Source organism: Medicago sativa, chromosome 4 (assembly GCF_051527215.1).
Source record: "Medicago sativa cultivar Bolivia chromosome 4, Bolivia_mono, whole genome shotgun sequence".
Lineage (NCBI taxonomy): Eukaryota > Viridiplantae > Streptophyta > Magnoliopsida > Fabales > Fabaceae > Medicago > Medicago sativa.
In genome coordinates this window covers 19,999,292-20,010,984 of record NC_140752.1, presented here as the reverse complement: position 1 = coordinate 20,010,984, position 11,693 = coordinate 19,999,292, and the positions used below count along the sequence as shown (strand labels likewise).

Below are 11,693 nucleotides of genomic sequence, written 5' to 3'. Positions count from 1 at the left end.
TGACGAAGAAAAGAGAGGATTTGTGATATTAACATACCCATCTGGATATACATTTCCCTTAATTTGGTAAACAAGAGAAGAAATGAGGGAATGTATAGAAACTAGGGGAATTGAATTATTCTTATGGATGAGTTGATTGGCTGCTGAGAAATGGTGTGGAAAAATAGAAGAAAGTAATAGAAAGAGTGAAAATATTATAAATGAAACTCCTCTATTTTTCACATCCATATTCAATAAATCAGTGGAAAAGAGATTGAATTTTGGATATGGAGCTCAATGTTGTCTCAATGGTTTATTTATATAGAAAATTAAATGTAATTGAATCAACGAAGATATTTCCTCAAAAATCTTCTTAGGCCTTCACTAGTTAGTTAAGAAAGGAGTAATAGGTAGCATGCCTTGCATTATTCCTTTTATTATGATTTTATTATGATAGAAGAAAATCATAATTGATAATTATTCTTAATCCATGAGATATTTGAGTATGATTTTATTCTTTCTTTTGTTTCCTTATTCTATTTACTATTTGTGAAAATCCACCGAGAGCTCTACTGGAGGATTCAACTTCTTAGATGTTATAATGTTTAAGTTTGGCAGCACAATTGATAATATTTCTCCCCAAGGTCCACGAAATAGGTGATATATGGAAAAATAAAATTAAACCATATTGACACAATTCGATAAAATGACATGAAATAATCAAATAATAAACAACTAGTGAAGGCCTAAGAAGATCTGAGGAAATATCTTCATTGATTCAATTACATTACTTAGTGGAAAAGAGTGTGTTACATCTTCAATGTGAGAAGATCTGAGGATATATGTGAAATACTTTTTTGTTTCTCTTCCAAATACATCATAGGATACTTTAAATTTAAACTAGTGTGTATAGGGAGGACATCGAGAGGAACACAGGAAAAATCTCAATGAATAAAATTAAAAATAAAATATTTAATACTTTATATATTAAATATTAAATTCTTTTAAATTTGACTTAAGATTTTAAAAGTAAAAAGTTTTTTTTTTTTTGTGGGATGAATCTAAAATGTATTAGAAACACACATTGTTTCAACTATCACTCTGCCGCTCACTCTCTTATTTGCTTATAACATATTTTAATTTTAAAATTCAACTAATTATAGTTTTTAAGCAAAATTACACAATTCGTTCAGGAAACACCTTCATCATTTATGAGGTACATGTTTTCATGTCTTAATCCTTTATGTTACAGTTAGATAACAATTTCATCATTTATATTAACATATTTCTAATTAAGTCGTTTATGTTACAAAATGTCAACATTATTATTTTTTTTTCAAAACAAAATCAAAATAATTATACAATTTTTATAAAAAAAAAAAATCAAAAAAAAATCATAAAAAAACTCAAATGTTCAACATAGAAACATTGAAAAAAATCTCATAAAAAGGTTAACAATGTTGATATTTTATAACAAAAAAGATTAAATCGAAAAAAAAATGCCAAGAGACTATAATATGTTAGTTACATGATTATATCATAAAAGATGAAATCAAAAAATAAATGAAAACGAATGATAAATGCGTCTCTAATTTTTTTTTTTTTATATGCCAGGAGAAAAGACATGCATCAAGGAGAATCGTAGACATCCCAACTAAGTTGGCACCCCGACGAGACTCCAATCAGCTACCACCAAACTCAGAAAAAATAATTACTAAAAAAAAGAGAAAAAGATATATACAAGAGGGGGACCAAACCAAAACCCTCAGGAGATATAAATCCTAACACTAATCATAAGTCATCTAATTGGTCTATGAACCAACTGTCAACACGGAAAGAGTCAAGAGCCAACAACTCCCTGCAGCGAGGCAACAAGCAACACCGGCTCTTTCGAGCCCATTTAGTCCAATGTCAATCATACGACTAACTGGATTTTAAAGCAGTCTGAAGTCAGTCACAAGGACTGAGACATATATTCAACAAAGACGCGTGAACAAAACTCAACTTTTAAAAAATGGTGTATGAACTATCCGCCAACACAAACCATTCACGGACTAACAACCCCCTGCGACAAAGCACAACAAGCAAAATAACCCTTCTGAGCCAAGCAAACTCTTACCACGACAAGAAAACTGAGATATCTCAATACCGCATCCAGAAGTAGCGACGAGTCATAACAACAACACTGTTTTGGTCTTTGGAAATTGACATTGACCATGACACATGTAGTAATTCATTTAATCTTTTATATTTTCTTAAAGGATTAAATATATTTTTAATTCTTTGTCTATAAGTTTAGTTTAAATGACAAATGCCAAAATCAATATATATTATCGAATAAAATGTATAGGACTGTTATGTTATAATTATTAAAGTTTCGTCTTAAAAATTTAAATTTTTTAACATAAATTTACTTTCGTCTTTTGAAATAAGTTTTGGAGAATTATAAACTTATTATTTTATTACTTGTTACAATTTGGTGCACTAGCCAATTTCGTCCATCAAATTACCACTCCATGGAAAACCTCTCAGAAAGAGATATCATAAGATACAAAGGTGGATTCTACGAAGACACTATCACATAGCCGACGCTATCCGGGAAATAGTATTCTAATAGCAACCTTGGAAGTTTTTATCCAACTTTTAATCACAAAATCATGTAAGCCCATCAACTCCTCGACTTTTTTAATCTCTTATCTCAAAACTCCTCGACTTTTTAATCTCTTATCTCAAACCAGTTGAGCCCCCCCCCCCCCCCCCCCACCACACACACACACACACATTTGCATTTCTTCTTCTATCCAACTCATGGCTGATCAAAACACCAACGACATTGTTGGTTCTCTTCATTCTTATTCTTCTTGTACCACAACCACTGATGATCAAAGAGACAAAAGTAAAGCAACATCAAACAAAAAATGTAATCATGCTAGTGGAAGAAGAAACAACTAGGAAGAATTCATATTCATGCGTTTTGTTGGGACAATTTGAGGTTTTTGTGAAATGGTGAAAAGAAAAACTATATCAGAGAAATGAAGAGAAGAGAAATATGGAATAAACCTTTGTAAAACATGTTTTAAATTTAAGGGGATGAATATAAAATTGCGTTTATCGTTTATTATATACAAATACAATTCAATCAACTGACTAGACAAATAAAAATTGTAACAAACTTCTATCTGCCTTGACAAACAAGAAACTAACTAACTTGTCTTACATGCAATCAAACTAAAAGCTATGAATTTTTTTTGAAGAAGCTAAAAGCTATGAATTAAACACTTCTCTCCTCCTAATTCATGTTTGCTAGTCTTCTCATTCCCATAAGCTCTTTCAAATCTTCAAACCTTGCTTTCTTCAAAGGTTTTGAGAGAACATCTGCAAAGTTGCAACTCATACTTGCAATATTCAAGTTCTAGCTTATCCTTGTTCGCTTGATATCTAAGAAAGTGATACATTAAGGGTGTGTTTGGATGGAAAGTTTAGGCGGGGAAGGGAGGGTAGTGTTTACTTTTCATTTTTAAATTACTGATAGTATGAAATGTTTTTTAAAAAAGTTAACATATTAATATAATAAACGATCATATAATACTTTTTTTTTTGTAGTGAAACGATCATATAATACTTTAATCACACTTAATTTATTTTTAAAAAACATGTTATATAGTCCGTAATTTAAAAAAGAAATGTAAACCCTCCATTCCATTAATATATCCTCAATCCAAACACACCCTAAATAAATGAAACATTCTAGTTTTCCTATCCTTGTAATATTTTAAGGGCAGATGCTTCCTCTGTTAGTTTTCCAAGAGGCTTATGGTTTGCTTTTCGTTAGGGCATAGCCTTTTTTTTCATCAAAACAAAAAATTAAATATTCCAAAAATTAATGTGGATACTATTCTTAAATAAATGATAGATTTTAACGCAAAATTAAATATTCCAAAAATTAATGTAGCATATATCCTTATTGCCATGTACCTCTTCCATGGTCACTGACCCATCCCTTGTCCTTTTTGAATTAGGAGACTTTAAGTTATATTTGAACGTACATATCTTGTCCATTGGAAAATTAAATTTTTGTTGTGTGTTGAAATTCAAAACATTTCCTTTGGTATTCGGTGAGGCCAAACATAGAATCTGCAAGCAAACAAGAAACATTCAAGCACGAAGCACTTGATGAAGGATGCAAAGATGGAACCAAGCAACCACTGGAAGACATGGGCAAGGAAAATGAGATCTGGAGATGACGAAAGTTGCAAGGACAACAACCAACAAAAAATTTAGGTTTATAAGATTTCTCAATAAACCCAAAAAAATCTAGGGTTTATTGAGAATTTGGAGATTTTGGTTTTTGAGTTTAGAAGATTAGGTGAATATATAACACGCTGTTTCGAGGTGTATTTGAGCTGACATATGTTTTTAATTATTTTAAGGAACATGTCCAAAAAAATTTTATGGGTTTCTTTATTTATAATAGAAAATATTTTTAAAAAATAAAATTATCATATATTGCTTGCCAACTTGGTAATTTAAAATAAAAAAAAATGTGTACACATTTTAAAAGATAAAGGACTTAAACAAATAAAAAAAACTAAAGAACTTTTTATACGGAAAAATAAAGTATTTAGAATGCTACAAATAAATAAAAAAAAATTCATTAATAAATAAATAAATAAAATAAAAGACTTTACCATTTAAAAAATAAAATCAAATAAAAAACTTTGAGTCTAATGGTGGTGGGTTGACCGTTCAAAACAACTTTGCACACATAACCAATCAAAATATTTAGAATTGTCACATCAATTAATATTTTCAATTTACGTGAGCCAAACATGGCAATTCAGAATGTTTTGATTTGTTGTGTGTGCAAAGTTGTTTTACCCTTTGATTAACCCAACTTTCATTTTTTGCATCAAAAATTGCAAAATATCACTTTTGGTCCCCAACTTTTGCTCATTTTGCTCAAGTGACGCCCCCTTGAACGAGGTCATTGTTGGTGTTAGGGGGAAAAATTGTTGGTTTATGTAAGTATGGAGGCTAAAAGTGTCATTTAGCCAAGTAATAAAACACACATGTAACTTCTCCGACATTAAATTTGTTGTCCAGTTATATGTTGCCTCAGTCAAAATAAAGGGACGCCAATTTTGCAAAAAAGTTAAAAATTCAAGGCCAGTTGTGTTAATTAGTTTGGGGTCAAAATCACTTCTTTACAAAGTTTGGGAGTCAAAAGGCAAATTAGTTCTCTCAAAAAAAAATAGTTTTAAAAAATAAAACCTGACGAAACGACCTGTGTTTGACATGTAGTTATGCCCTAACCCTATAAAGTAATATTAACAGCATCGTTGTACGGAGTAGTGGAATACACATCGTGAGAGTGATCATGGTTCGAGATTTCAGGTTCAATCCGGGCAACAAAGTGGAAGTGAGCAACGACCGCAGTGGCATATGCCGCTCATGGTTCACAGCCACCATCATCAGGTGCTTCTCCTCCGACAAATTACTGGTAGAATACGATGACATGGATTGGAAGCCAACAGTTGTCGGTCTTCATCAGCTCCGACCAGTTCCCACGCCAGAGAGCGATGATTGGGAAGTGAAGATCGGCGACAAGGTGGAGGCGTTCCGGAAACACCGATGGTGGGAAGGCCGCGTTATTGAAGATTTAGGGAATGGAAGTTTCCGTGTGTGTTTTACAGACTCAGAAGAGATTGTGTACTCAGAAGAGATTGTGTTTCCAAAGGACCTTCTTAGGGTTCATCGCCAGTGGATTAATCACAATTGGGTACCCCCAATCACACCCCAACAAATCAAAAACCATAAGGTAAGGTAGTTTATTTTTAAGATTATAATAACAGTAACAATAATTTATTGGAAAAAGTTATTAATTAATGGAATAAATATCATTCTCACTTAAATTTAGTCTCTAATTTTCATACATAAATACTTATATTATCAGTGCTAATGCTATAAATATTTATACAAGTTGTTTATCCAACCAGGAACTTCATAGGGAACTGAAGCGAGAGCGGCAGGAAAATAGGATTAGTGAGTTGCCTGACTGCATATTGCTCCACATATTGAGTTTTCTTGAAGCACGAGATGTTGTTCGGACTTGCATCTTGTCTAAACGGTGGAAGGATCTTTGCAAACGACTCGCTACTCTCACATATAGTCCGTCTCTACATACATCTTCGTATGAAAATTATAAGAAATTTATGTCATGGGTTCTGTCCAGTAGAGATCACTCATATTCCCTACTTAATCTTACTATTCATGCTTTCATTCAGGAAGGTGAAGAAGATCTATGTAAACTCATTAATATAAATCCACTACTCTCTTTGAAAATTAATGGGTTTGGAAAGGGTCCAAAATCTGAGTTACTCCCTTTAATCTTTGGCTCTCACTCTTTGACATATCTTAATCTTTGTTATAACATAGGTGCAAAATCTCCTATACTTCCGAAATCTCTTCATTTGCCCGCATTAAGAACTTTGCATCTTAACTTTTTCAACTTTGTTGCAACTCACAATCATTGTGCTGACCCTTTTCCAAATTGTCATGTGCTGAACACTTTGGTGCTCAGGCGTTGTTCTTTGATTGAGGATGCACAAGTCCTCTGCATATCTAATCAGACACTATCCAATTTGACTATATCTTTCGTATCAGCTGACCAATTTTCGCTTTCTACTCCAAATCTTAGTTCTTTTACTATCGAGGGTGATTCTTTTTTTCGTCAACTTTTGTCCTCCGCATGCAATCTATCTTTTCTTCAACAAGTAAATATGTTTGGCTTTTTTTCCTATAAAGGGGAAGCTTCAATCTTCTTAAGATGGCTGCAAGTGCTGGCCAATGTAAAGATTTTGAGATTTGACCGTTCTGTCATTGAAGCAATACAAAATGTAAGTGACTTTAGTGTACTTTCACATCTATATTTTGATTACACAATCATTTGGGTCCTTGAATATGTTAATCGGTGTAAGCTGTCTTTGAATGTATTACAAAAACATATCTGAATTTGTCATTTTCTTATCAACTTGAGCCTCTAATATGTATTTCATTTGTTAGTTTGATCTATGAAATTACTAACAGATAACATATATCTGCATTCACGTAAAATATCCATTTAATAATGTTCCTATTCATTCGAAATGTGCAGGAATTCCACTTAAATCCCATTTCGAAGAAAGTGCAAACTCCACACTTTGTTAGATTGGAGTTGCTTACAGTGCACACATATGCATATGATGAACAAAAAATAATGGAAGTAGTGGAAAACTTGCTTCAAAACACTACTTCAAAGCCTAGAGTTCAAGTTGGACGTAGCTTTTGTTTTTCATTATTATGAGGTTGATGCCTCAACCTTTTTTCTACTGTTGGTTTAATGGTTTTAATTCTATTTTATGAGTACAGATTGAGCAATTTTAAGCTGTTGGTTTTCAAAACAATTGTTCTGTTTTTTTTGTATATTGTTTGCTAAAAACATATGAAGTGAAGAATTTTAAGCTGTCCCAATTAGTAGGCGCAAGTCCTGTGAATTTCGGAATTGTTGGTTTTATTTAATAGCAGATCCCAATTCAAGTCTAATGAGAGGACCTCGTACTGTAATACGTGGTCAACATCTGTTGACCTTGTACAATTTGTGATCTCAGAACCATTCTCATCCCTGTAACTAATTATAAATAGAAAAATTGTGACATATATCTGTGAGAAAATTTACCCCTACTTCTTTCTTTTAATTCTTTTCTTTTGTAAATCTATAATTTATAATCTCAATTTGCAGTGTGAGTGCGCATGGCACCGTAATGAAATATAGATTGTTTTAATTTTCACATTATGACAGTGCCTTTAATTAGTTTCTCTCGTTGGCTTGTTAAAGAAGTTCCTCCTCGATCAATAACCAAGGGATATTCTTGTAAAATTTTCTCCAAGTTTTGTGATGACCAGAAAGTAATAACGATCCTCGCAGGTCATTGGATGAACACGACCATATGTACTCTGCATCTGGTGTGAGAAAGATCAGACTTCCAAATTCCATGAAAATGTTTCTACTTATTCCACTCGATCTGTCCTTGATTTTTTTTTTTTTTTGAAGAAGCTAAATAGCCCTCTCAAATTGGCACCGGAAAGAATTGAACCTGAGACCTTGAGGAGGACCTTGATTTTTATTGCTTCGTTTTCCAATGAATCAAAATGATTCAAATTCATGAATCGATCACACAATGTCTCGAACAAGTTAAGGATTTTAAACATACGCCAGGCTGAATGGCTTCAATTTGCAAACGAATCAGCAAAATTCAGCGGTTGAATTATTGCTGCAAGGAAAACCTCTAAGAAGTAGAGATCAAATGATACAGATGTGGAGTCTAAGATTATATCATCGTGCAGTTGACGCTCACTAGGAAATAGTATTCTAAGAGCGACCTTGGAAGTTTTTATCCATCTTCCAATCACATAATCCTAATATCCCATCTTTCTCTATGCTATAAAAAGTCTTCCAACCATTCCTTACGGTAACTGTTGTAAATCTCATAGCACTCTTTCTCAAATCCAGAATCCACCGTCAATTTCACCGTTTCATGAAAGTTATTTGTTTCAGGCAAAAGTGCATCAATTATGAGCTTGCGGTCCGTTAAAACCAATTTATAGTTACCTTTCATCATTTGCAAAAGCATGTTACCAATATTGGAATTGTTTTTCTTATGCTCATTCATATAAGTAATGAACTGTAACGTTGCTACCATATTTTCTGGTTGTTCTGAATCAACTCGAATGACTACGTGTTGTTCATCGAGTCCAAGACGCTGAATTTCTTCTGTACCATTTGGGGAAGACAGAGAGGAACAAAGAATAATAAGACAGTTGCTATAACAAACTCCAACAATAGCTAACGACAATTTAATCTTTATGAGTTGTACAATTAAACATCGAGATAAGAGTATATGAGATTCACTTTGAATCCGCACTGAATTTGTCTCAACAAATTAAGAGAAATGATAGGAAAGGATGTGCATGAAATTAGACTATATATGCATCTGGTTTTCCATTCATAATTTTATCAGAGAACAAGGAACATACAGAAGTAACTGTCAATACCAAAAATGCCGAATGAGCTTTGAATCGAAGACTTTTCGAGTGTTGCCATGTTTGTGTAATTTGCAAACAAACTCATTAGACAAATTATGAAACAGAAAAAAGTAGTGAAATAAGTATCTTCAACGAATTCCAATTTCCAAAGAGATGGTTGAAGGAAGATCTGAAGCAAACCCAACAATCTCCATTTCATGTTGATAAGTGTTTAAAAGTGATATATTTCATATAGAAGTTTAGGCATTTTAGTGACTTGTTTTGCAAGATTCTCTATGGAAAACTCCAATTATTGTGTAAATATGTCATTTATGCTTTTGAGCCTTATTCTACCCTTTTTGTGCAGGAAAATACAAGCAAGGAGCAAGAAACGTCAAAGTTCAAGGTCATACGCCATTAGCGTGTCCTACGCTATTAGCGTGATGAAGAAATGCCCAATTGCAGAGAGATACGCCAATGGCGTACCTGGACCGTGGATCTGGAGCACATGTGAAGATACACGCTATTAGCGTAATCAGTCCAGAGAGGTAAGCTAATAGCGTACCTGGAGCGTAGAAGCAGAAGCTGGCCATGAAGAAGCACGCTAATAGCGTGGGTTACGCTATAAGCGTAGAAGCTCCAGAGGACCACGCTATTAGCGTAGCTGAAGCGTAGAAGCAGGGCAAGGCCAACGTGGCACAAGCCCATTGGCCAGATTATAGGCCGACATACCACGCTATTAGCGTAGCTTGCGCTATTGGCGTAGGTACAAAAACACAGGCCATTTAAATAGCATTTTTACCTCTCTTTTAGGTCATTCACTATTCCATTGATATTTTTCATACATTCTAAGAGAGAGGTCAGAGCTATTTCCAAGAGAGAAACACAAAGCAAGTGGTTTAGGAGTAGATTCAACTCAAGATCACTTTGGACACGAAGGATCTTGACATAGAATCTTCATCTTTCCTTCATTCTTTGCATTAGTTTACAAGTCTATGTGTAGCTATCATCTTCTTTGTAGTATTGAGGTAACAAACAAGCTATTATGTAATCTTTTGATCTTTTAATATATAAGGTTCTGGCTTAATGATTCAATATTGTTGTTATTCTTATGTTTAATGCTTTCAATGAGATTCAAGATGATTTGGACACAAACTCTTGAATCTAGAACTAGAATAACAATCTATCTTATGTTATATCACTCTTGACAAGTTTGTAAACCTTTGATAATTACTTTTGATCAAGATTTTAATGCTTTCGGATACTTAATCAGGCTGGACACGGTCGATTAAGTTATCCGATCGACTTTGTTATCGTTTAAGGAATTTGGACACGAATGTTTAAACGCTAACTTAGAAATAACGATGTCGCTTTGGACACGAAGGATATTGTAGAAATGATTGTAATAATATTGGTTATAAAGCTAGAGTCTGTTAATCGATCGAGAGATTGCTGCTGTTATGCTTGCTCGTTATCTTATACCGCAAGCGAAATAGTTCGATCTCCTCTCGTTTTTACTTTTATGTCATGTAGGAATATAGATTTACAAACAAACAATTTATATCCAAACCCTTAATGTGAACTATTGTGAAAATGCTTATGATTAACGTAACTCCCTGTGGAAACGATCCTATATATACTCACGTGTACATAGTTATATGACATGTAGGAAAATCTTACATCAAAATGGCGTCGTTGCCTGGGAGTAACGGAAAATTTATTATAAGTATTGAAACAATTTTGTCATTTTAAGTCAATTTTGCACAAAATTCTTTCATGCATATACTTATACACCTTTGTCATTCATTATTTTTTATGCTAACCACCTGGTATAGTCTTGGTAAACTTTGTGTATGCGAGGTACCGTTTCTAAAGAAGACCTTCAATTCGATCCAGAGATTGAGAGAACTGCTAGGTTACTTAGGAAGCAAGCAAAGGAAGCTAAGAGATTAGCCGGGCTGGCTCAGCCGGAATCTTTACTTTTTGTTCTACCAATGTGGGTCGGTGCATACTATTACACTCAGTGGTTCTTCGCACTCTTCTGAACCATCATCTCCGAAGAGTGAACCAGAAGTGGTCATGGCTAATGAAGGAGATAATGATGCTCTACCAATGTGGGTTAGTCTGAGGAGGCTAGCTAATCTTGGAAATCAAAATGCCAAATCAGTTGAGCTGAAGTCGGGGTTGATAAATTTGATTACTCATAACCAGTTTACCGGTATGGATCATGAGGATCCATATAGACATTTAACCAACTTCTATGGTATCGCTGGGACACTTGGTATGAAGGAAGATGAGGAAGAGCCGATGTTCGTGAAATTGTTTCCTCATTCTTTGATCGGGAAAGCTAAGGAGTGGTATATTGATCAACCAACTTCTTTGATGGAAAACTGGACGGAGCTAGAGAAAGCGTTTCAAGAAAGATTCTTTCCGGAGGATAGACATCTTGAAGCTAAAACATCAATTACAACTTTTGCTCAAGGCCAAAGTGAGTCTCTTTGTGAAGCTTGGGAGCGCTATAAATCATTGCTAAGGAATTGTCCAAAGCATGGTTTTGATAGCCAAATGCAACTATATCTTTTTCGTCAAGGGCTTCAAGATATGTCCAAGACAATGTTAGATGCTAGTGCTGGTGGATCTATTGCTTTGAAAAA

General features: G+C 33.8%; 1 protein-coding gene and 1 pseudogene across 1 annotated transcript; one reads left to right on the top strand and one right to left on the bottom strand.

The window, feature by feature from the left end:
• The first annotated feature begins 5,334 nt into the window (after window positions 1-5,334).
• LOC146927063 (uncharacterized) lies at window positions 5,335-7,405 on the top strand. Its single transcript, XM_085708121.1, has 3 exons — window positions 5,335-5,797; window positions 5,976-6,875; window positions 7,133-7,405. The coding sequence occupies exons 1-3, from the start codon at window positions 5,357-5,359 to the stop codon at window positions 7,319-7,321; spliced, it is 1,530 nt and encodes a 509-aa protein (XP_085564247.1). The 5' UTR covers window positions 5,335-5,356; the 3' UTR covers window positions 7,322-7,405.
• Window positions 7,406-7,802: 397 nt separating this feature from the next.
• Window positions 7,803-9,255, bottom strand: LOC146927062 (exocyst complex component EXO70B1-like; annotated as a pseudogene).
• Window positions 9,256-11,693: the final 2,438 nt, after the last annotated feature.

Excerpts from the sequence above, each read along its gene's own strand:
- LOC146927063 (XM_085708121.1), top strand. The coding sequence starts at position 5,357 with ATGGTTCGAGATTTCAGGTTCAATCCGGGCAACAAAGTGGAAGTGAGC. Across the intron at positions 5,798-5,975 it reads AACAAATCAAAAACCATAAG|GAACTTCATAGGGAACTGAA; the intron begins GTAAGGTAGTTT and ends TTATCCAACCAG. Across the intron at positions 6,876-7,132 it reads TCATTGAAGCAATACAAAAT|GAATTCCACTTAAATCCCAT; the intron begins GTAAGTGACTTT and ends CGAAATGTGCAG.